This window comes from Lytechinus pictus, chromosome 7 (assembly GCF_037042905.1).
Source record: "Lytechinus pictus isolate F3 Inbred chromosome 7, Lp3.0, whole genome shotgun sequence".
NCBI lineage: Eukaryota > Metazoa > Echinodermata > Echinoidea > Temnopleuroida > Toxopneustidae > Lytechinus > Lytechinus pictus.
Window position 1 is genome coordinate 36,251,358 of NC_087251.1, and position 27,067 is coordinate 36,278,424.

The window sequence follows — 27,067 nt, forward strand, 5'->3', positions numbered from 1 at the left end:
TTTTGGGGTATATTTTCAGTGTCCAAAAGGGGAGAGTTGTTCATCTGTGACATCATAGATCTTGGTCGCATTGCCAATGGGAGGATCTCCATAGCATTAGTGATCTCGACATTCAAATGCTCATAACTCTTCTATTGCTAGTCCTATTTTACTCAAACTTTTGTTGATCTTATTCTTTGATTTTTCTGCTTTCACAAAAGCTAACTTGCTCCAAGAGTTTCATTCTCCTTTAATTTCCAGGGCTCTTTTGAGCATTACAGGGCAAAATCACCCTGAGCCTCCATGTAATTGTTTCCCTTGAACAGCAACCCCAAAAGTTTTAATCAACATTAAATCGTCAAGGAAGGTTTCCTGTACATAAATTCCTGTACATAATTCCGTCAAGCGAATTTGACTTTGGGATCTTGCCTTCCATTTGGTACTTAGTCCTATGATTTTTATTCATTTTGTGTGAACTGTGAGAAATTTTTGATTGAAAATCAACTTCATGATTATGGTCCCCCATCATACCGTCTTGTTCTGATTGTGATTTTTTGCATGGTCATCAGCCAATCCCCCCACCCACTTTCAATTTACAGTTCCGCAGCCCCTGTACGACAATAAAGTGAAATCCCTTCTCACAATCACATGTCTCAACTTCTCATTCTCAAAAATCTCAAGTTTGGAAGTTGGGCTGAAAATTTCAGACCATTATCTTTATACCTTATAGTTATACCGCATCTACTGGAAAAATACAGTTGTTCCTGCAGTCAAGTTTCCAGGGGCGGTATTCTGAAAACGTTCTTATCTTAATTTTGTTCTTATCTATGTTACGTCCTCAAATTGGTATTCTGAAAATGTTCTTATCTTTTTCTTATCTTTTGTTCTTATCTTGCTTTCCATCTTAGGCTGAGCGCGTAAATTTATAACTCGCGCATATAATACAAAAGTGCGCTAAAAAGATAAGAATAAAATCAAGATGAGTGGTATTCTGAAAACGTTCTTATCTTTTATCTTTCTTATCTTCTTACGATATTTATGATATTTAAGATAGCTAGAGGGTTATCACATCTCATGATGTCCGCGTTCATTCTTGCTAAAAAATCGATGGACACTGGTAGTAACAGGGATATCATTCACCCTTTATTTTGCCCGTCTCTTTTTCTATCCTTTTTTTTTCTTTCTTTATTTATATATTTATTTTCTATTTTTCTTTTCTATCTGTCTGTCATTCTTCTTTCCTTTCATTCTCCAGTTATATCTTTTGTTTTCTTTTGAATCTTTTAATTTCTTCTTTATTTTTCTTTTCCTTTGTTTCATTTATTCTTCATGTTTCTTCTTTTTTTTATTTTCCCTTTTCTTTTTTTCCCTTTTTTTTCTTTACTAAGTATTTGTTTCTGCTTTTTTATTTCCCTTTTTTCTCTTTCTTTCCTTTTCTTTCTTTCAGTCATTCTTTCGTCTTTATATATTTTTTTTTTCATTTTTCTTTCTTTCTTCCTTCCCTTAAATTTCAAATGTTTCCCCCTTATTTTTCTTTGTTTCTTTTTTTTATTTATTTTTTTTATTTTTTTTTTCGTTCGTTAGTTTGCTCTCATTTTTTTATATTTCTGCTTTCTGACACTTTTATGTCTTATTTACTTTATTTCTTCTTTTTCTTTCTTTCGCTCATTTTTCCGTTCATTCTTTATTTACTCTCTTCCTTTACTTTCTTTTTTCTCTCTGTCTTTCTTCTATTAATTTATAAAAATCTTTTTCTTTATTCTTTCCATTAATGTTTTTCGCTTTCTTTTTTTGTTTTGTTTTTTCATTCATTCTTCATTTTTCCTGCCTTTTTTCCCCTTTTTGTTCTTTTTCTTTCTTTCTTTGATTTACCTTTCTTTCAATTCATCTTTATTTTTGTTTTATTTTCTCTTTCATCTTTTCTCTCTTATCTTTTCCTTTATTTCTCTCTCTCTCTCTTTATTTCTGTTTCATTTTCCTTTTTTCTCTCTTCTTTCACTTTTACATTTTTTTTATTCCTTCCTTTTCTCTTTCTGTCTTTTTTACATTCTTTCACTCATTTTTTCTAACTGTTTTCTTTTTTGGGTTCTTTATTCCTTCATTTTATCCTTTTAAATATTTTTATGTTTCTTTCTTTCCTTTTCTTTCTTTATTTTTACCTTCATTTTTTATTGCTCACTTTATCATTGATAATCGCTCTCTTTATCCTCCTTTTTATTTTTTTATTCATTCTTTTTTCTTTCCTTTAATTTTTGATTTTCTCTTAAGTTCTTTTTGATTGCTTTCTTTCGTTTATTCTTTCTTTTATTATTTTCTGCTTTGTTCCTTTCATCTTTTCTTTAAATTTCTTCTTCATTCTGACCATTTTCTGTCTCCTTTCTTACCTTCTTACTTTCTTTCTTCCTGTTTTATTCTTTATTCGTACCTGCTTTATTTACTTTTTTCTATACTTTCTTTCTTCATTTGTGCACGTGTCTCGAAATAATAATCAGTAATTGCGTATGAAATGCATATTTCGTGCAATGCGCCAGAAACAGTGTACGCCCTGCGCCCATGATATTCTCTTGACACAAGGAACGCTTCTATTGGTTAAACTGCCAATATAAAGCGCATTTTGATTGGTAATATCCTAAAAATGGGCGTGTTGAAGACAAGGAGGCAGTCCTTACAGAGATAAGAACGCGTTAAGAAGATTTTCAGAATACCGATTTGCAATTATTTTAGCGTCTTCTTATCTCAATGAGATAAAGATAAGAACAAAGATAAGAAAGTTTTCAGAATACCACCCCAGGCAGTAGAGCCTAGAGGCGCACGGCCAATATGGGAGACTCTCTCCAATATGGGAGACAATCTCTCATATTGGAGACTTGCTTTGCAAAAGATAAAAAGAAACACCAACAAAAGCAGATTTTTTTCCACCCAAAATTTTGCCTCACTGAGGTCAGAAGCCCATTTCTTTTGTGTGTGGATGACAACAAAAATTCTTATCAAAACAAAAGTAGACGGTGAATTGACAAAGTAGACTGTGAAAAGGGGTAATTTTTCATGAGGAATCTGCTCATCATATTTTTATTTGCCGCCAAGCTAATCCTTTTGCAGCAAATGTAAACAAAGGAAATTGGTCTCCCAAACTGGAGACTGTCTCTGAAATTGGACACCAAAATTCTTTACAAAAGTCTCTGATATTGGAAATAATCTCTCTCAGACATGGGAGACAGTCTCCCATATTGGCCGTGCGCCTCTACTGCCAGGTCTATCTTGTTGTCTTCCTCCTAGCTTGGAGAAATTTGAAATCTTCATAGAGTGATAAACCTCTCTGTATATATTGTAGGTTTCTATTCAAATTTGTTAAGTTAATTGATCAAAAGGGCTCAACTTGTTGTACAGAGACTTGAAATAATATTAATAGCTTCTTTTTTTATCCATGTTTATATTATAGTAGGATGGGGGGTCGGGTGTCCGGACACTTTATATTTTTGAACTTGAAGCCTTCTTTTTTGTCTTTGGATTACACTAAACATACGAAATCAATAGTTGTAATCATCTTCTATTTGGTTCTTGGCATTATCGTGCTTTCTGACTCCGGAGACAAAAAAGATCTGGGGTTCAAAATTTCTAATAACAACCGCTTAGTCTCGATACCGCACAGGGTATAGGTTAAAAAAAAACAATAGCTACTATATAGACTGTGTTGCGCAATCGCATATCGCGAACCGACCAAACAATGCCCCCCTCTCTCTCTCTCCCTCTTCTCTTCGCTTTCAAGTTTCATACTAAATAAATTACAAATTGTAAAACAATTTCAACAAGCTTATTATTTATCTTCCTTTTTTACTCCAGCGCGTGTTATTAAGTAGACAAAACCAATAGACGGAGCCAAAAAGAACGATAAAATTATAGAATCTTAGTTTTATCGTTCTTTTTGGCTCCGTCTATGGGTTTTGTCGACGTAATAACACGCGCTGGAGTAAAAAAGGAAGATAAATAATAAGCTTGTTGAAATTATATTGGATAAATAGCTAACTGTCTAAAAGTGGCGCAGTGGTTTTGAAGAGAAAGGAAAAGAGGGGTTGATGGAATATACAGGTGTATTTCCGTAAAAAAAGTGGAGTCAAAAAGGAGGATAAAGATAAAGACAGTTTGAATTGATTTATTTAGTGGATAGCCTACTGTCTAAAAGTGGCAGAGTGGTTTTGAAGAGAAGGGAAAAGAGGGGTTGATGGAATATATACAGGTTAATTACCGTGCGTATCGTTAAAAAAGTTGAGTAAAAAAGGAGGATAAAGATAAAGACAGTTTGAATTAATCTATTTAGTGGATAGCCTCCTGTCTAAAAGTGGCAGAGTGGTTTTGAAGAGAAGGGAAAAGAGGGGTTGATGGAATATACAGGTTAATTACCGTGTGTATTTCCGTTAAAAAAGTGGAGTAAAAAAGAACGATAAATATATAGACAGTTTGAATTGATTTATTTAGTGGATATAGCCTAAAGCTATAAAGTGGCAGAGTGGTTTTGAAGAAAATAGAAAAAAGGATTGATGGAATGTACAGGTTAATTACCGTGCGTAAATTCGTTGAAAAGTGGAGTAAAAAAGAACGATAAATATATATTGATATATTCAGTGAATGTAGAATAAAGGAAGAGTAAAAAAATATTCAGAATCAACGTCAGGCCTATTCTGACTAAATAAACAATAGACTTAAACAATTTGCGTATAGGAATATGCCGCAAAAAAAATGTCAAGTCATTCATGTAGATGACAAAATAAATACAGATATCGCAAAATGAACATGTCGGGAAATATAGTAAAGGTCTACTTCTGACTCAATAAATGGCTCGAGTTTGTGCTCCTGACGTCATAATAGAGCCAGTCACTACTCCCATGAAGCTATTTTATTCCCCTAAAAATGACATCTACATGATATCGTATGTTACATGTGTGCAGGTATGCCTAATTCAATGGAGATGTAAATTTCTAGGCCCGTTACAATGATTGACGGAATAAATTACAGTTTTTATCGATCGAGATGCGCGTGTCGCGTGCCATGCTTGTGAATTTCAAGCATAATGATTGACAAAATGCTGCTAATTATTTCATGGCACGTGCATCTCACTCTCGTAGTGTTTGCCCACGTGGTTTGGAGAGGATGTTTTGGATACATGGCGAAAATGTGTTGGCCTCGTGAAAGACCCCCCCCCCCCCCTATTTAAGATCTAAAAATTAAATCAAATATCTTATCGCTTTTTCTATACAGTATTGAATCACAGGCATTGGGAGTTCACTTTGCAATACTTATAATGATTTAAAATTGGATATGTTATATATTCAAACTCACATGACTTGTATTCAACATAAAATCGTATTATGATGGAGAACTAAATAAATAGCTAATCGTGAATATACCTATGTTGTAGTATGAATATATAAGGTAAACTGATTCTTTGATGAAAAGTGAGTAAATGCAGATTTGAACAAGTTGTGTGTTGGATATGGGAACATCTTGCGGGGGGGGGGGGTCAGTTGCCGCCAAAATTAGCTGGAAGCAAGAACATCGCACAGGTGCATTTCTGCAGGAATATTTCATTCATGAAAAATTATGTATATTACATCACTGGGTCGGGGAAGTGTGTGTGCCTCGTTCATTTTCAGTTACACACTGTTTGTGGGAAATGAATAAGCTGTGTGATTGGTCTATTCTGCGCATGATTAGAAGATGGAAAATACTGCACATTGATTCGTCCATTACGCGCAAGCGCATATTCAGTAACTCCATTTGACCAATGAAAAGCTGTAATATTGTGACGACATTAAACTGATTCACTAAGCTCATGATTATTCATAAGAATCTCGATAACCTATCTTGAGCGTGGCTCATCCGTAGCTATTATCTTTCTGATTCTTTCAACTGCCAAAAAATGTCATCCAGGAATCGACAAATATATATACTTTGGAGAGATATTCAGGATATCATCGGAGAGGCAAATTTATGGCCGAGAAGAATTAGAAGATATTTTTGGACTAAGAATCTAAGACATTGGGAAAGGTGTTTAGTTTCAGCTTTCGTTTTTGTTAACGGCCTGAATCCCATAGTATTCATAGAATGGGCTAACCTGTATGGATTATGCCGAGATAGAGCAGCTATTTCGCATTTTGAAGCTCTGTTTCGCCTATACGAAGGAGGAAGGAACTATCGGATATATGCATGGAATATCTCGACAAAGCGGTATGAATACCTAAATGGTCAACCTAAATACTACTAAATAAAGGTAAGTTTTATTCTGCAAATCTATTTCATGCATTCATATGAATATTCATTTATAAGCCCCATTTATTTTTTTTGGTATAGGTAGGCGTTGTCAAATTATGTAGATCTTTGCCTGAATTAGTGATACTGATTACAGCTCCCGCCAATTTGAGTCACTCCACACTAAGTCATCGATGAAGAAGCATCAACATGTCTTGGTCAAAGCGAGAGCGAGATCCATCCAACATCGGATTGCCTCATTTACGCAACCCGTTTTCCTTTCATCTGCTTTTAGCCCAGAGTGATGACGTCTTGTATAAATGGCTAGAGGACAATCGTTTTATTGCATTGCAGATATTTTGCGAAGTTTGCAAGAGGCCTTGCAAGGCAATTAAGAAAGTTGGAAGGAAAGGAGGCAGAATCTGGAGGTGCCGAGGAACTGTGAGATGGCCTCACGAGAAGAGTTATTCGGGCCACTCGTTTTCACTTTTTGAGGGAACTCATTTTGATGTCCGGGAGATACTCATCTTTTTGAGAGAGTGGATCTTAGGGTCTACGCTTCACCGCTGTGCTGTTGATTCCGGGATGGATTACAAGAACTCCGCCGTGGACTGGGCGAACTTTTTGCGTGATCATTGTCGTAAATTCGTCCATGACTTGTATTACGAGTCGGGGGAAAAGCTTCGAGGAGAAGTCGAGATTGATGAGAGTCTGTTTGGGAGGAGGACCAAGTACCACAGGGGAGATCCTCGCGGACTCAAGATATGGATCTTTGGGATGGTTGAAAGATCTACCAACAGGATTGTACTCTACCCCGTTGAGAGAATAAATGAGAACACTCTGCTGCCATTGATCGAAAGACATGTGGAAAAGGGGTCGACTATCTATTCGGATGGATGGCGTGCCTATTACAGGCTGAACGAGATTGGATATCGCCATTTCACTGTTGAGCACTCCGACACATTTGTGCAGAAGTATCGAGACACGACAACGGGAGAGGCAACCACCGTTCATACCAACACGATAGAAGGTGCCTGGAAGATTGGAAAAGATCACTTCAGGAGAATGAATGGGTGCAAAGCATCGACATTCGAATCTCATCTCTGTGAAGTAATATGGAGAAATAGGAATGCGGCAAGCAAACGCCCACTGATCCCTGCGTTCATGGATTTGATCAGGGATCACTATCATCTCAGAGGAAAGCCCAATCTATGCATGAAAGTTCCTTTCTTCGACACATGGCACGCAGACAAGAAAGACAAGCTAATGAGAGAGGAATTAACAGGCGACGCCCCTGTCAGGATAGATTCTCCTCCAGGAGCATCGCCCCCGTTGTCACCCAGAGACGTCCCCGGAATGTCAGGCATCCGTCCACAAGCTGCATCATCCGTGCCTTCGTCACCCTCGATTCCCACCGTCAAGCGCGTCCTCTCCTCGCCGAGTTCTAGCATCGCCAGTCCGTTCCGTGCAACATCGCCATCTTACGGCCAAAGCAAGAAAGGCAAGGGGAAGAAGAAGCGTAAGAGTGACACGGTTACTGGCACACTGCATCATCCTCCCGGCTTTGTACCCATCGGCAAGAAAGGGAAAGCAAAACTTCAGAAGGACAAGAGTGTCAATGTGTATGAAAGGCAAAACTTCGTCGCAGATTGGGGATCGGACGACGATGATTTCCAGTAAATGAGTTCCAGAAAAAAAACAGTGTTCGTGTTTTTTCAACAGTTAAACAGAGTTTTAATTCAGACTGGTTTTTTTTACAACTTTCTAGTTACAGGCCTATTTTTGTGGCAATTGGAGTTTGGAAACTTTGTATTTTTGACTTTGAAGAAATGAATTGTTGGATTTTACTGCTCTCATGATCATATGGATATAAGATTTGGATCTAATTCGCATTTTGGTAAGTGACCATCGTTATAGTTACCGTCAATGATGTAGATTAATAAAGTACATTATATATGTTTTTTAAAGATGATAAAAAAGATGTATGCTAATACTTGGTTATATTAGCTTGTGAAAGGGACCTGTGCATTTTGTAAATATTTTTATATCATTTTATTCATGAAAAGTGTCATTTTAAATTAAAGTCCAGCTTTTTTTATCTATATCACAGTTCAATTTATTTAGTGAAATAATTAACCAATGAGACAATCGTCATATCACTATATCTGAATTAATCAATTTTGTAAAACTTTTCTTTTCCAGGATCTCTTTTGGCAACGCCCCGGTTAATGATATGCTCTACATTCTTCCCCTCAACTTCAGAAAAGCTAATCATCCGGAATATCATTTCCAGGTAAGTTAGAAAACGAAACTCCTTACATTGATTTAGTCAGTGACTCTCACGCTCTCTTTTCAATGAGTTTCAATTAGATTACTAGTAAAACAAATATGATCGAGGCCTTGATGATTGTTTTATTTTGTCAGCAAAATTAAAATGTAATTCTCGATTCCTACGAGTAGTGAAATCTGTTTAATAAAATTCATTTAGTTATAATTTGACAAACATTATATCATTTTAAATAAAGTGATTTTTTTTTTTTATAGATTTAGGCCTGTAAACACCTAAAAGACCCTACCCTTTTTCTACAATTTATTTAGTTTGTCAATCTGCAGTATGTTGTCAGTTAAAGGAAAACGTTATTGTTTTGCGTATAGCTATGGGCGAACTACTAAAATGATATTACATTTTATTTTTTATAGATATTTTCCTCCGCCGGTTTGCAGGACCCTTGCTGACCTCGGCCGACAGCGAACAACGTGATCCCCTAACCGCCGAAACCTTCCACGAGCTCTGCCGTTCACCTCCGCTGACAACATACCGAGGAACCGGGCCAAGGAAGAAAGGTTAGAATGTTGTCCTCCTTTTTAAGTAGATAATTTCAAACTGTCTATATATTTATCATTCTTTTTTACTCCACTTTTCCAACGAAATTACGCACGGTAATTAACCTGTATATATTCTATCAACCCTCTTTTCCCTTCTCTTCAAAACCACTCTGCCACTTTTAGACAGTAGGCTATCCACTAAATAGATTAATTCAAACTGTCTATCTTTATCCTCCTTTTTTACTCCACTTTTTTTAACGATATGCACGGTAATTAACCTGTATATATTCCATCAACCCCTCTTTTCCCTTCTCTTCAAAACCACTCTGCCACTTTTAGACAGTAGGCTATCCACTAAATAGATTAATTCAAACCGTCTATATCTTTATCCTCCTTTTTTACTCCACTTTTTTAACGATACGCACGGTAATTAACCTGTATATATTCCATCAACCCGTCTTTTCCCTTCTCTTCAAAACCACTCTGCCACTTTTAGACAGTAGGCTATCCACTAAATAGATTAATTCAAACCATCTATATCTTTATCCTCTTTTTTTACTCCACTTTTTTAACGATACGCACGGTAATTAACCTGTATATATTCCATCAACCCCTCTTTTCCCTTCTCTTCAAAACCACTCTGCCACTTTTAGACAGTAGGCTATCCACTAAATAGATTAATTCAAACCGTCAATTTCTTTATCCTCCTTTTTTACTCCACTTTTTTAACGATACGCACGGTTATTAACCTGTATATATTCCATCAACCCCTCTTTTCCCTTCTCTTCAAAACCACTCTGCCACTTTTAGACAGTAGGCTATCCACTAAATAGATTAATTCAAACCGTCTATATCTTTATCCTCCTTTTTGACTCCACTATTTTAACGAAAATACGCACGGTAATTAACCTGTATATTCCATCAACCCCTCTTTTCCCTTCTCTTCAAAACCACTCTGCCACTTTTAGACAGTAGGCTATCCACTAAATAGATTAATTCAAACCGTCTATATCTTTATCCTCCTTTTTTACTCCACTTTTTAACGATACGCACAGTAATTATAATTAACCTGCATATATTCCATCAACCCCTCTTTTCCCTTCTCTTCAAAACCACTTTTAGTAATTTAGACAGTTAGCTATCCATCCAATATAATTTCAACAAGCTTATTATTTATCTTCCTTTTTGACTCCAGCGCGTGTTATTACGTCGACAAAACCCATAGACGGAGCCAAAAAGAACGATAAGATTAAGATTCTAGGTTTTATCCTCCTTTTTGGCTCCGTCAATGGGTTTTGGCAACGCGATAACAGTACACGCGCTGGAGTCAAAAAGGAAGATAAAGTAGCCTAACTAATAGTAGGCCCTACGCTGAAAATTATTGTGTGTGACTGTGTATGATTATCATATCATCTAGGATGATCCATTATGATTTGGGGATGTGATGATGCGATAGTTATCATGCAACGTCGTGTCAACGGAGAAATTGTCCCACGTGCGAGAGTCTTGTCCATGAGAGAGCTCGCATTGAACGAAATAAATCTAGGCCTATTGAAAATCAACGAGGCGTAGTCGTGCTCAGCCTCAGTGAAATTCAGGTACTGTATACTTTATGGCTCCGGAGTCAGCATTCACGATATGGCCTGGTTCTTTATTTCCTGAAATTTGGTACTAAAAATTGATAAAACTTCCCTTGTAAATTTTTCCAAATGATTTTCTAAAATTGATCGTCCGGACACACAACCTGTCCGGACACACAACAACTGGGTACCGGTATACACGTCAAAGCACACATGCACAGCCATTTTGAATACCGCGCCACGCCGCCACGCCCACGGCCCGGTCGCGGACGTCCTAGGCTAGTCCTATCATCATGTGTATCGTAACTAAATCTAAAACACGATTTTTTTGGTCCTTTTTTTAACTTTGGTTACCACCACACAGAATCAACTTTACTACTTGCAAAATGACATACCTAAAAATGTATCTTTCTACCTGGTTTATGGTCTCTTGTCTTAAAAATTGTTGACAAATCGGCCTTGCTGAATTTTGAAAATGCGCAGCACGACTATTCAGAAATTTTGAGTTAACCTTAATTTTTTAGGTTAGATTTAGCTCCAGGCTAGCGCTAGGCCACAGGAGTTGAATATTTTAAATCCCATTTGATTCGAAACTCTACAAAAACCGTAGGATTTATAATATAACGTCTATTTTTCTCAAGTCCAAGATCAAACATAAAATGATTATCCGAATTTTTAACCATTTAAATAGGAGATGTTGAAAACAAAAACACTTAAATCTTTTCAAAAGACTACATTCCTGGTACAGGTAGTTGTAGAGAACTCGAATCATGGACGCCGCGGTTTGTCTCCAAGATTTTGAAGATTTTGCTACCAAATACCTCCCAAAGAATGCTCTTGATTATTATAGGAGTGGTGCAAATTCCGAACAAACATTGAAAGATAATCGAAGCGCATTTGAAAGGTAATATAGATGTTCACTTCACATGTTTCTGATTAACCCCTCCGAAATACTAATCTCGCACAACCCAACCGCTTTATTTCGAGAATAATCTCAAGTGTAATTCAAATACAAATATCACGGGAACGTAACAATGCTATATCTCTTTGCGTGCTTTAGAAATCACTCTAGTAGAAGATGGAAATGGCGTACCGATCATATCCATTCGTTCATCCATTCCAGCGATCCCGTGTGGTCACGTCCATGCCTAGACCAAAAGCTTCAGTCTCTGTATTTTGGTTGTTCCGCTGAACTACGTTGGCTCCACTCACCATACATAGACTGAAGGGGATGGGGCCCCGTACCTACAGCCAACGTATAGTGAACTAGCGTTTTATAGATCGCGATTTAAAACTGTTTTTTAAGCAAAATTGAAAGTTTCATGGTTTCCATTATCAGGGAAATATGAATAACTTAAGTAATTGCATACCTTGGGCCGGAGTTATTGAAAAAAATCCTCTGGATGATTGAGAAATCTGTCATCTAAGACATTTTCACCTGACCTGACGGTTTTTCTTGCAAGTTGCCATCTTGAATGACGTCATTATCGTTATTAACTTAATGTCTCGAATCGATATATCGCGATTATAACTAGTACTAGTATAACTAGTATCGTTTATCTTCGGTTTCGTTCGCATATATATATGGAGCAGATCGTATAATATCGAAATAATATCATAACTGGGCGTTGTGGCGTGCGCCTGTAATCCAAGCTGTGGGGAAGTTACAAATTGATGCAGAGGTTCGAGGTTCGAGCCCTGGTCACGTCTTTCGGACGGTGACGTTAAAGGTCGGTCCCAGACGTAAATAATCATATCTGATTGATACACGTCTGACAAAACTCAAATACACACACACAATATCGAAAGCAATATCGATATCACATTCGTGATTGTTGACGTTCGTTTGTAAATATTTTATAGTTTGGCTGCCATTTTGACCATTTTTATCGTGTTCAACCCAATTAAACATCGGTAAAGTATATTTTTCATGCCTTTTTCATCTATATCGTTTAAAGTATCTAAACCTTGAAATATCAAGGTTTAAAAGTTTGTTGTTTATACATCCTTAGATTGTAAATTCGATGTGTAAAATTACATCAAACTTTGGACTGTGAATTGACAAAAGGGAGGGAATGAGAACACATGCGAGCCCACACGTACACCCTACCGTCGGTAAATGGGGATTACAGTAAAATGTCAGAAATTGTTGAATAAATCCCCAGAAACGACGGTTATTCCTGTCTAGTCCATGCCTAGACCAAAAGCTTCAGTCTCTGTATTTTGGTTGTTCCGCTGAACTACGTTGGCTCCACTCACCATACATAGACTGAAGGGGATGGGGCCCCATACCTACAGCCAACGTATAGTGAACTAGCGTTTTATAGATCGCGATTTAAAACTGTTTTTTAAGCAAAATTGAAAGTTTCATGGTTTCCATTATCAGGGAAATATATATAACTTAAGTAATTGCATACCTTGGGCCGGAGTTATTGAAAAAAATCCTCTGGATGATTGAGAAATCTGTCATCTAAGACATTTTCACCTGACCTGACGGTTTTCTTGCAAGTTGCCATCTTGAATGACGTCATTGTCGTTATTAACTTAATGTCTCGAATCGATATATCGCGATTATAACTAGTACTCGTACTAGTATAACTAGTATCGTTTATCTTCGGTTTCGTTCGCATATGGAGCAGATCGTATAATATCGAAAGCAATATCGATATCACATTCATGATTGTTGACGTTCGTTTGTAAATATTTTATAGTTTGGCTGCCATTTTGACCATTTTTATCGTGTTCAACCCAATTAAACATCGGTAAAGTATATTTTTCATGCCTTTTTCATCTATATCGTTTAAAGTATTTAAATGTTGGAATATCATCAATTAAAAGTTTGTTGTTTATACATCCTTAGATTGTAAATTCGATGTGTAAAATTACATCAAACTTTGGACTGTGAATTGACAAAAGGGAGGGAATGAGAACACATGCGAGCCCACACGTACACCCTACCGTCGGTAAATGGGGATTACAGTAAAATGTCAGAAATTGTTGAATAAATCCCCAGAAACGACGGTTATTCCTGTCTAGTCCATGCCCCGCCCCCTCTCAGGTGTTGAGATCTCAAAACAATTTTTAACACTTTAAAAGATTAATTTCCTCTTCAGGATATTCCCCCTCAAACTCAAGGACAAGGTTCAACATCCTTTTGGGACTTATCATGCTAATGTCTTAATCTGTTAATGACAATGGGGAAGATGAGACAGCAATAATTGATCCAGTGTTTGTAAATTTGCTTATGTCATGATGAATTTCTTGTCTGAATTGTTAAGTTTTTTTAATTAAAGTGAAAGAAAGAAACAGTTCCTTCATTTGAAATGACTGAGTTTTCATTTATTAAGGCACTTGCGCTAATGGGAGGTTAGTATACTATTTTATTCCATATGCCATGTTAAGATTTTTTGTTTGTTCATTGCTCTACATTCAACTATTTTCTCCAATATAAACTTGACCCCACTTACCTTTATTCATTTTCCTTTGTCATGTTTGTTACCTTTTTAAAAATTTCTTTTCTTTCTCTTTCATCTTTCAAAATGTTTCATTTTCTCTTAGCCTATTATATTTCTCTTAATTTTCTCTACTTCTTCTTTATCTTTCTTTGTTTTTTTGCAAATCCTTTTAGTGTTTTTCTCTTCCTTTCCTGTTTCATATTTTTTCTAATTGAAAAGTAGAATAATTTTTTTCTTTTCTTCCTCTTTGTTCATTGAGTGATTATTGATCTCTTTTCCTCTTTTATCTTTCTGGTTCACTCCTTTCTCTTTCAATTTAATGGTTTTCATCATATTTTTCTCCATTTTCTTTATTTCCTCTTTATTTTTGTTCTCTCCTATTGAACCATTCATTTTCTCCTTTATCTCCTTGTTCAATCTGGCCTAAATTTTTCAATTTCTCTCTCTGCTAAAAAAGGCGAAATTTATTGTGATATATTGAAAATACATGTTAATTAATTTTTACAAATCTCACCCTGTGGAATTGCTGTTTAAATATTTGATGAGCAGGGCACAGTTTCACAATGATACCTCTTAAAGGGGTCTCATTGAAATTAATTTTCTTTTCGTATTTTTTTTAATATTTAGACCTATTATCAATCTAAATTAGTGATATAATTCATGGTGTATTCCATCTTTAAAAAAGTAAATATTTAATTGAATGAAAAAGGGTTGGTTTGCAGGAACATTTACTTTCATTTTCATAATCATAAAGTATTACATCATGCTTCTACATGTATTTTAATAGAAAATGAAACGTTACATTTTTTATTACCGTATATATTTCATTTCAAATTTTAGTGAATAAGTGAATTTTTAATGGAAAGTTTTCAATGCTTCTATGTCTAGGTCTTTCTAAAGCCCAGTCAAACTACAAATCACACTGTATACCATTACACATATAATATGCTATATAAATGAAAATTAAATGATATACTGATTTGTATAGTGCATGCATTATGTGCTATAATTAAGAGCTCTTGAAATGCTTGCAAACAAATTTAGAAAAGGGAAAGAAAAATAATGTATGGAAATTATTGGAAAAGATAGGTTTTTAGTCTACATTTGAATGATAGAGAGGATCTAATTACATATGGCAAGCAGGCAAATGCACAATCTCCCAAAGTTATCTTTGTATTACGAGTTAGAGAACTGCCCTGGTTGTGAGTGTGTCTGTGAACTTTGCATTGTAAAAGCTCAGAAATGTAGCTCGGGGCTTGACCAGTTTGTGCCTTGTATACAATTAACAAAATCTTGAAAGATATTCATTGGAGAACTTCATAGGAGTGATCCTGGAAAAATCTAGGTTGACTAAATGTGTACTGCTGATTTATCAGCCTTACACATGTCATTTAAATTTAATTTAATTTCGTTTATTTCCATTTTCAACAATTACAGTTTGTTTTGTACATTTGACAAACACATTTCAAGTATCCCTGTACAAAAATTATATTCAAGATTATTACATTACAGGTTGGAAATGGAGGAGGCTGCTAAAAAGTGTAGCTTGTAGAGTGCAGCCTCCTTATAAATATTCTTGTAGTTTTACATAGCATATAAAAATCAAAATGATAGCATATAAAAATCAATAATAAATTTCTTCTGTACTCGCTGGAGACGCCCGATTTGAGACGAGGGGAGCCCATGCAACAAACTTTTACAATAATCTAGCTTACTAATAATACATGCACGGACAAGTGTTTTCATGCTTTCATCATCAAAGTATTTTGGTATGCTTATAATCTTATATCTGCCTATATCTTAATACATTTGCAAAAAGACTGTAAGTGCCCCTTTTAATTGGAAAAATAAGAAGGTCCAGTGAATCTGAACAAATACCATTTCAACAATAATGTTTATTATTGTTACCTTTTCACTTTTATGTACGCTTATATATATATATATGTGTGTATTGGGTGTCCCACTCATCAAGCTTTTGCTTTTAGGGGCACCCTAATCATTTAAACTATACTGTACATTCATGTATATGATTTTGTATATATTTTGGTTTGTATATTGATTTTTTTTAATGATTGAATAAAATGAATTGAATTAAATGATAAAGCAGTCATTAAAAAAATCTGCTTAGAATTTCATTTTCTTTGTTTCAAAGGGTTCAAGGACCTCATTTTATAAGATATTATCCAAAGAATAATATAAGTTGCTCCTGTTTCCATAAGTAAAGAGTTCATCGGAGACAAGTAATTTTGGGAAGTGTCGCTGTAGACTTTGGACCATACTTTACTAGTCTCTGCTCTACGATTTATACTTAACCAGAAGGTGTACATTTTTCTTAGATGTCTTATGGATTTGATACAAAGCAATATTACAAATCCTTCAATTATTTGATTATATAATTCTTACTAGTATTTGTAATGCTTCTTTATTAATGTTTTATAATATTTTCTACTTTTATTAATATGTTAAATTTATTGTGGAAACCAAGCATAATACTCTGAAACACACCGCCTGAATTCATTACCAATCTAATTTGGTGGGTTTTTTTTCAGACTGAGACTTTATCCCCGTATCCTTCGAGATGTGTCTGTACGTGATATGTCAACGACTGTCCTTGGTCAACGGCTCCCCTATCCCATTGCTATCGCACCTACAGCTATGCAGAGAATGGCCCATGCAGATGGGGAAGTGGCAACAGCACGAGGTATGATTACGTTCTATAGAAAAAATAGGAATGGTGATGATGATGATGGTGATGATCAAGGATCAAGATGATGATTATTAATGTTCAGTGGAACATAGTGTGTGATTAATATTTCTAGGAACTTGGGCTTTGGTTCACCAATCAATGTACAACACTAGGTCATCATCACGTATCCCTCTTCACATCCCACGGACATTCAAATCAATAGGTGATACATTTCTGTGTTTGCCCCAAAATATTAGAATACATTACCTCATAAAGTTAAACAATGTCCTTCTATTGATGTGTTTAAGAAGATGCTCAAATCTAATTTGTTTTGATATACTGCAAGTAATATTTCATTTTTGTGTAGTTTTATGGTAAGTTATTACCGATTGTATTTGTTTTGTCATTTGTACAGTGCTTAATAAGAAGTAATTATTATTATTATTATCAACATTGCACATTCTTATAGTGACTTGAATCTGTATCACATATTCACATTAAGAATTTATCATTATCATCACTGCTTTGAGAAAAAAATAATAGACGATGTACAAAGAACAATTCTAATTATTTACCCTTTAACTTTAATCTGGCAAGAAAAAATGTTAAATTAATTTTTACTTAAAAGGTTTTCAGTAACCGTTTAATTCAAATTATTTTTTGGCTGCTTTCTTATATGAAAATACAATCTTTGGTTTATTTCTAGTAAATCATGCTTCCTGTATAAATAATAAATTTTAAGATAGTAGGTTGGGTAAATGTCAAGTAAGACTAAGGCTCGTATTCTGAAGTCGGGTTTAACTTAAACTCAGGTTTAAAATTGTGGTTTAAGTATGGATAGCCAATTGTTACATAAATCACTAACGGTAGAGACATCATATTTCAGCTCATTTGGCTCTCAAATCATTCATAATTGTCTAGGAAGTATAAATAGATGATTGTCTTCACTATCGATGAATCAGGAAAGAGCACAGTAAACATAAGAAACAAACAACTTAATACAATTTTTTACTCTTTTAGCTTCCCATAATTTTAGCGCAGAGTTAGACCATGGTGTAAGTTAAATCTGACTTCAGAATATGGGCCTAAGAGTCCCGTCTACTGAACAACCTTTGATATTGTTTGTTTTCTTGACTATAACCTACCTTCCTCCCGGCTCCCCCTCACCCTTTCTCTCTCCCTTTTACTTCACAGCTGCTACAGCAATGGGCACCGGTATGATCCTCAGTTCCTGGTCTACCAGTAGTATTGAGGAAGTTGCAGAGGCTTCTGGGAAGGGACTAAGATGGTTCCAGCTCTACGTGTACAAGGATAGAGAGGTCACCAGGGACCTGGTCAAGCGTGCAGAGAGGGCGGGCTACAAGGCCATTTTCGTGACGGTGGATACGCCCATGCTCGGGAAGAGACTGGCTGATATCAGGAACAAGTTCTCTTTACCGGAGCCACTAAGGTAACATGCTTTAAAATTTTATATTTTTAGGGAAAGGCCACTTTGCCTACTGGGTGGATATTTTTTATATTAGAGCAGAAATGTGAAAAAAAATAAAAAGGTTAAAAAATATCAAAAGCCAGTTCTTAGACTGCTTTGGATTAATTTAAAGCACTGAGGTACAGTTTGAATCTTTCAACCCTTTGTAACATTGATCTCTATTTGAGAATAAAATATTTGAAATTGAACTTGTAATGATCCCATTACAGTTTAAATCATATATGCTGAATTGTGAGGATGAATATTTCTTCAATTCAATTGTCAATATATTTGTGCATTTCACAGTCCTTCTGCACAAGTTGCATCCTTGTTGTGACGTGTATCTCCTGAGTCCTCCTTGTAGTCCTGAGAGATTGGTTGACAACATCAAGTGCTGTGTGTTGCTCCTATCATTGATTACAATCCTCATTTAAGCGCTATACATTTAGTTTTCCTGGTTTCTCTTACAAAAGGTACAAGCATATTATAGATTTAGGATATAGCATTTTGTTATATCACAATCAAAACTCAAAAGTGATTTCTTTGGATACTGCAAAATTTCAAATTGCCTCTAAAATGATGAAATGAAAGAAAAATTATGGAAGTCTGGGCAGAAACAAAATATTTTGGTACTGCAATTACTAATTAGAAATTGATGACTCATATCACAACCAAAATGTGTATTGATAAGCTTGGTTTTGTTTGGCATGACTAGGGTCGAGTGCCAAAGTATACAGAATTAGCATTGCAAATTTTTATGGCAGCAATTGTTTTAAGGACATAAAGTTTTATAGTTTCAAAGTACAAACCCCATCTAAGGTAATATGTAATAAATCATCTTATTCAAACATGAAATTGAATAGCTTTACACGTATGTCAAGGATATCCTGAGATTATGTAAATATTGTTCATGCATAATTTTAGAATTCTTTCAAAGTCCAAGCTCAATTTGATTAATAAAGAAACAAATCAAGCAACCATAAATGTTCTACGATTCCTTAATTATTGATCGATTGATTGATTGCATTTATTCTTATTCATTCCAAAATTTAACAAAAGTTACAATGTATAGCAAAACACAAAAAATATAATATACAGAAATGAAAAAAGGGAACCCACTGGAAAGCAAAGCTTGTAAGTATGGGTTCCCTGCAATAAATAGTTAATTAAAGTACATCTTTGATCAATGAAATTCAATTCGTAAATTAAAAAGGTTGGTACAATAAAAAAGAATACTAGTGGGGTCAAGCTTTTATGCCTACTCACTATGTTACAATTAACAAAAAAAAATTATTATTTAGGATGTTGTGATAACTGCTATATGAAAAAAGAAAATATTGTCAAAAATCAATAATGATTATTTTCCATGAGGAGTTTAAAAAGTTAGTTCAATTCTTGTCAAGTGAAAACACGGGAGTGATAGTGCTCTGCACTATGCACTAAAAAGAATCCTGCTATACCAAATATATGGATTGATTTGAACATACATTTGTGTGTTTTATTCTTTATCAATGTTGTTTTTCTTTATAACAGAATGGCAAACTTCACCTCCGAGCTTATCGAGTCTTGTGTACGTGGATCATCCAGTTCAGGTCTAACAGAGTATGTAGCATCACTGATTGATCCTACGCTAAGCTGGAAGCACATTGAATGGTTGAAGACTATTACATCATTACCGATCATTCTCAAAGGTGTCCTCACAGGTAATTTGGACTGGAATTACACACACACACAGCACACCCACACACCAGCACTCAAAAAGGAGAGGAGGGTTTTTTAACAAACAAAAAATTCAAGGAAAGGAAATGGAAAATCAGTAAAGTTGAAAATGAATGATTGCTGGAGGGCAATTCCACGCAAAAGTGGACATTTTCCAAAAATTTATATTGGCTCTATTTCAAATCTGGATCAAATTTTTCTATCAAAACTCATATGGAATTTCATAAATACAAAAGGGGAAAATAATTAGCCACATTTTTTTTTCTTACGCATCTCCTTATAGGAGAATCCAAACCATACAAGAAATTCTATACATGGGACTACATATATTGTTTTTTACCTTATTTCAATTTAACAGAAAACTATTGCTTGTTTTGTAAACTTTTCTTTTGGATAATCTGAAGGTCATCATTTTACATCATATAAAAAAAAAATTAAAATATAAGTTCATTTTACGCTGCCCGTGAGTGGATATTTCTGATGTCACTTCGTAACCGGGTATGGGTTTACATTTTAAGTCGTAATTAATGAAATGATACACCAATTTTTTAATGTAATGCAGCATATTCAATTCAATTCAATTCAATTCAATTCAATTTATTTTTCATTCTTCAACATAATACAAATAATTACATGTTAAATCAATTCAATTCAAATAAAAGCATGAACAAAATTCAACATTGAATAAATAATATACATATTCAATAAGTGATAAAAATATAAATTAACATGCATGTCAAATCAAAATTATGATAGCAATTCAAAATTCACAGAGTTTAAGCAATATGTTTTCTCCTCAAATATGCATGTCCATTTTGCGTCACACCGTAACCATGTTTATGAATATTCATATCTCATTAATTCAGTGGATCAAAATAACAAATGTTATCATTTTGAAAAGTGGGTTACAGCAACTACTGTCAGGTACCATTTCTTGGCAATAACTATTCAAATATGGGTGATATCTTTGTTTGAATGCAAAAAAGTTGTTTCTGAATGTCACTCCGTAACCGTGGAACTGCCCTGGATCATTGAATTAATGGAGATAGATGACTAGATAGATAAATATATGATTCAATGATTTTTTTTATAAATCACCTTTTATTCATAGAAAAGGGAATCAAATACGTTAATGGGCCCAGGTTATCAGTTCTAGATGAACGTAATACAGGGCAACATAAGATGAATACAGTACGGTATACATAAACAAACTTAAAACAAGAGATACTAATTATTTACATATCAAACGCGTCAATTCATAACAAAATTCATAGTAAAGTGATGAGAAGGGGGAAGGAGGGGATATGCTATCTCATGGTTTAACTTAAGTTGTTCTGATTTTAAAATGAGTTCATTGTACTAACATATTGGTATTACAAAAATATATAAATTATGCAATTATAAATATATGAACAGATAAAGTGTAAATTCACATAAGTAGGCCTAGATCTTGAATTTATATTTTATATATATATAAAAGGTGTTATTTTGTTCGGCGAAGTATATGATATATTGATTGAATAAATAATAATAGTTAGCTAGATGATGGTATTTAATTTAAGAAATGTATGCAAATTGTGCATAGAAATAAGACATTATTGAAGATAAGATGTCTGAAAAGCTCTTGTTTATCAAGAGACCAGTTGGGGGTCGAGTAGGTGTAGCCATTCCCCCCCCCCAATGTGTCCAAGCCTGATGGATTACAAGTACAATTTGTGCCGCTACTTGAGATCCCCTGGTTTAGCCTTTGTAATTTAAAATTGATTGTAGTAATTACTGGCATGGAGATAGAAATAGACTTCATATTTCCTTGGAAATGGATTAATCTCAGAATATTTCTTTTCTATTCTTGCTTAGCTGAGGATGCACGAGAAGCAGCAGCACACAATGTAGCAGGCGTGGTCGTATCCAATCATGGAGCTAGACAGCTTGATGGGGTTCCATCTACAGTAAGCTCAATGTATTTATGTTTACCACAATATTTGTATAATTCCCAATGACATGAACTGTCAAAGGACATTGAATTACTCATCAAAATCCTTTGCCAGAATCACTCCCATTCACTGGAGCATATTTTTCTCCTCAACTTCATTGAAATAAACAAGTGAAGATGCAACTGAAAAAAAGTCATTTGATAGATGAAACTGTCCTAATCTGTAAAATTATGTGTCATTCAGTTTATTTACATGTTTTACCATGATAGCCAGTAGCAATTTCATGTATTTCATTCTTTTGATAAAAGAAACCCTTCCTGTTAGCTGCATGATTTTGAAATCAAAATCACCAAAAAATGTAGACCATTTTGTTGACAGTATTGATAATATTATTTGGAATACTTGTATTGACCTTTTGAATAGATTGATGCCTTGCCTGAGGTTGTTGATGCTTTAAAAGGCACCGGGTTGGAGGTTTATCTGGATGGTGGCGTCAGGACTGGAACAGATGTTCTAAAGGCGATAGCCCTCGGAGCGAGGGCGGTATTCGTTGGTCGACCAGCATTGTGGGCTTTGGCATACAATGTAAGTGCAGTCATAAAATATTGACTTTCTAGTCAGGCAAAATTGCTAATGGCTAATACTAATGACTAGTTGCATTGACCAGTTATTGTTTTGAGGTGAGGATGGTTTATCAAATGGGCATTAGAATATATACCCACAATTGTTACCTCTGAAATTGTCCAAACTGTTTCAAAGGTATCTTGTGCATGTATAATTCATAATAATACTCTAAAAGCTGTGTAGTATTTATGAATAAACTACCTGAATTTTTATTTTTTTTACAGAGGATTACAATACTACGCATAGTCTTTGAATAGGCCAGTCCAGGATTGGATTTTAAGTGTTTACATACCTTTCAAACAGAGGTCATTTTGACATTCCGAAAGCTTTCTTTAAGATTACTGAACATAGCAGCAAAGATTATTTGAATGGCTTAACATAGCTCAGAGAAAAAAAAAATGCTTAAGAATTTATATTTCATTTGACAAAATTAGTCTAGTGCTCATTTGCTACCTTAGTCATAAATGAATACTGGATGTTAAGAGGGAAATTGAAATAAAAAATAAAACATTCTCAATGAGAAAAAATAATTATTGATTCATCTTCTCTGAGTATCATGTAAGCTCAAAGTAAATGGTAGCATACCAATCATAGTGGGTAGGATTTCTATGGCTATCCATCTTTATTTATTATCATTCAAAATAGATCCAATCTAAGAAAAAAAAAAACTAATGCTCTGAAAATATGCAATTGGGTCGCTGAGGGTACACACAATTAACAATTGAAATATCTATCTGTCTTCTGCTCCTAATGGTTAATCTATTGTTTTCTTCCCACATTTATTCGCCAGGGTGAGGCAGGAGTGAAGAGAATGATTGAAATTTTAAGGGATGAGTTTAGTCTTGCCATGGCTCTTTCAGGTGAGACCTTCATGTGATAGTAGATTTTTTTGTATTAAATTTCCAGATATTATGATGAGCTGATGAATAGGGGTACCCTTCCTAACAAGGAACCCCCGATTATATGCTATCTCACAATTTTTTTTAATTTTCTTTTAAATTTAAATTCAACTTTTATCGTAAAAATATTCATTTTCCCACAACTACTGAATGTTGTCAGGGGCAATAGCCTTTAAAAAAATTACTATCACAGTTACTGTACCATCCATTGGCAATTACCATGGCAACATAACCCAACAGCCAATGAATATATAGAATTCTATGGAAGTTACCGTTGGATGCCAAAGTTACCATGATATTAATGGTATACAAATAATGCACATAAGCGCGTGCGTGCAGGGCCAAATAATGAACGATGTGCAAGAAGAGCCAATGGATATACCGCAATTAGCTGAATATCATGTGATCCGATTTGGACCAATCAGATTACAGAACATTCTTTGGAGTTGTATAATCACTTTTATGCAATACGTTCCAGATGGAATCAATCTCAGCAAAAGCAACTGATTTCACTGGAACTTTAAAAATCTACATTATTAAGTGCAAATGATTTATATTTTACATACAATGATTGACCTATTTCCTTTTTTTTCTCATAATTTTCAAGGTGCAACAAATATCTCAGAAATCAACAGGAGATTAGTCCGAAGACAATCGCCATCTTATACCTCTTCAAAACTGTAATAGAACTTATCTGGAACCCATAACAAAAAAGCTAACAATTGACCTTAGGGTTGATTTTGCCCATTGATCATGCGCAATGGTCATTGCAATCAAATGTAGAAATCAGCCCTACGGTCAGTTGTTATGCTCAATGTTACCGGGCACTGGTCATCGTATATTCCTCTATACAAATAATTAAAAACGAATGTATATTTTTTTACTGCCATTGTCAAATCAGTGATATACATTATAATGTAATTGTGTGCTGTAGTTTGAAAGATGTGTCTGTTGATGGGCATGTGACCATTTAGTGTTTGAATCATTCATTGTGCATGCATTTAATGTAAGGTTAAAAGTGAACGAGGAGCACTCCACCTGGGAGTTTAAAAAAAAAGTCAGTTCTGACAGGTTCATTGAAATCCTTCAGTTTGGTTGGCTGAAAAGCAGTGGTCTTTGACTGTTACTATGGTAACTGCCAAAGAATGAAAACTTGTCAGTGCTGAGAAATGATGCCCATATCTCACTTTAATCAGCAAAGTGGGTTTTTAAATGAACTCATTTGACATATCTCCACACCATTTACTTACTGCAATTTGAAGAGAATATATCTCTTAACTTATTCCAATGGAGTTGATGATAATATAAGTACCTTACAGTTTATTAAGATTGTATGATGTGAGGCAGTTCAGAACTTTAGATTATTGAAAACATGTATATTTTTTTTCATGTAATATATCTTGGCCTCTACAACATTAATGTACAGGTAAACTTGTGTGAGTAGATTTTCAATATGTCCAATATTCACCCATGGCAAAGCAGTTTTTTAGACCACATTATGCAAAACGAGTTTTATAGACCTCATCAAATTTCTCCTCAGTCTATCAGATTTCCGTGATCCCAAAAGATTTGACTTCAGAAAAGTTTATTCATAAATATCAATGACTGACTGGCTGACTTAGGTGCATAGGACGGTGTGTCTCCTACTGGTGATCCTTTTCCATTCAACTGGGCGTTGTGGCGTGCGCCTGTAATCCAAGCTATGTGGGGAAGTTACAAATTGATGCAGAGGTTCGAGGTTCGAGCCCTGGTCACGTATTTCGAATGGTGACGTTAAAGGTCGGTCCCAGACATAAATAATCATATCTGATTGATACACGTCTGACAAAACTCAAATACACACACACACTTTTCCATTCAGTTCTACCCTGGGCTAGGTCTTCAGAATCCTGTGAGTCCCACATCACTTCTGACTTGGTCCCTCCATCTGGTATGGGGACGTCCTGGTGGTCTCCTCTTTTCAAAGTCATTCCTGTAGGCCTTGACAAATATACTTTTATCTTGGACATCTCGAAAAATCAAGTTAAACTTGGGCATTTTAGACTTTGTGGACAATTTAGACTTGTGAAATGATAGTGTAAAAGAGAAGATAAGTGATGTACAGTAAGATCATATTAGGCATCAGAAATGTTAGGTTTGAATATGCATACTGCTGATCGGTATGAGTATATCATGTCAAGTACATAGGTATTCACTTGCTACACTGTGTACTTCTGACAAATTGGCAATATCATGTATCCTCATGACTAGAGTATTTTTTAACTTCAATCATATTCATTTTATTATCCACTGTGTGAATATTCATTTTATGGAATTTGTATTGTGATTATAGGACAACTCCCCTCCCCCAAGAGGGCATCTTTCCCAGGGCTTGTGCCTTCACATCCGTTTATCACATCTGGTCGGGCAATAGTGTAATCCAGCCATGCCCAACCATATTCTCGCAAGGTCGGGTCCAGTTTACCCAATGTTTTGTGAAAATTATAAGCTAAATATACATAAGGGTTGGATCAAATTGGACCTTTCTGGAATTTAAGGGGCCCTTTTCTTGAATGGTCAAGTTATGTGGTTGCCCAACCACATACAATAACCCGATGTTGTGGCTCAAGTCCTTTCCCTGTGACTGGCTAGTTATCCTCAAAGGAGTTGTCCTTCGGGTGAGGTGTCCTCTAGGGAGACTTTCCCCCATGGAAACATTTCTCCATGGGAGGTGCTGACTGTGCTCCACTGGATTTTCATGTGGGGATTGCCTTGTTTGCTCGATAATGTGTAGTTTGTATAATTCATCTGAAATTACCTCATGACATGATGTTTTGATTTCGAGGTTTATTTTTAATATTTAAATGTACTATCGTCTAGAATCATGCCTTATGTCATTCTATTCTTGACACATATAAATATTGCAATATAAACAAATTATATTCTGTATGTTGGGGAAAAAATAAATGGTTCACATTTATATGTCATAAATGGTGCAAACTGTCCTATTGATTTCATTCTTGTATCAAAGTAGTAAACCTGATGAGGTGTGATTTTCTTGGTCGGTAGAGTGGTGGTTTTGGCATTCAGTGACCTGGGTTTGATCACTCCTTTGTGCCAGATGGTAATAAGTATTTACTCTCATTACCCAGTCAATGAGAGAAGACCTTCAAGGGAAAGGTCACACAATGGTAATTTGTTTTTTCTAAAGGTTTGAATTATGTTTTATTTTCCCAGCCGTTTTTAACATGACATGGTCCCACCTCTTGTAAAAATATTATTGTTTGATTAAACTTTTCTTAAATCTTTATTTCTAAGATAGCACCCAGATTTCTAAACGAAATAACAATTTAAATGTACTTTGGAATGTGGTGTATTCAGCATTTATGTTATGTTTCTTTTATCTTAATATATAATATAATGGAATATTTGGAATGAGCTTTATATAATATATAAAGCTCGTTCCAAATGTTGTAAAGCACCAGCTGTAATTTAAAACATTACAATGTGTGTTTTCTTAAAATCGGACACTAGTAAACGACAAACATATTATCGTTTGTTTTAATATAAAAACTATATCTTTTATTATTAAACAAATATATAATATATTTTCCATACCTTTCTTTTGTTCTTTTCTTTCAATTTTCAGCAAATTTCCTACTCTATTTCAAATCT

The 27,067-nt window shown here is 34.9% G+C and overlaps 1 protein-coding gene across 1 annotated transcript; it reads left to right on the forward strand.

The window, feature by feature from the left end:
• Positions 1-11,131: 11,131 nt before the first annotated feature.
• Positions 11,132-26,383, forward strand: LOC129264437 (2-Hydroxyacid oxidase 1-like). The gene is made up of 8 exons (XM_064102593.1): positions 11,132-11,532; positions 16,633-16,784; positions 17,964-18,219; positions 19,771-19,940; positions 21,814-21,905; positions 22,314-22,475; positions 23,305-23,374; positions 24,021-26,383. The coding sequence occupies exons 1-8, from the start codon at positions 11,399-11,401 to the stop codon at positions 24,095-24,097; spliced, it is 1,113 nt and encodes a 370-aa protein (XP_063958663.1). The 5' UTR covers positions 11,132-11,398; the 3' UTR covers positions 24,098-26,383.
• The last annotated feature ends 684 nt before the right edge of the window (positions 26,384-27,067 follow it).

Excerpts from the sequence above, each read along its gene's own strand:
- LOC129264437 (XM_064102593.1), top strand. The coding sequence starts at position 11,399 with ATGGACGCCGCGGTTTGTCTCCAAGATTTTGAAGATTTTGCTACCAAA. Across the intron at positions 11,533-16,632 it reads AATCGAAGCGCATTTGAAAG|ACTGAGACTTTATCCCCGTA; the intron begins GTAATATAGATG and ends GTTTTTTTTCAG. Across the intron at positions 23,375-24,020 it reads TCTTGCCATGGCTCTTTCAG|GTGCAACAAATATCTCAGAA; the intron begins GTGAGACCTTCA and ends ATAATTTTCAAG.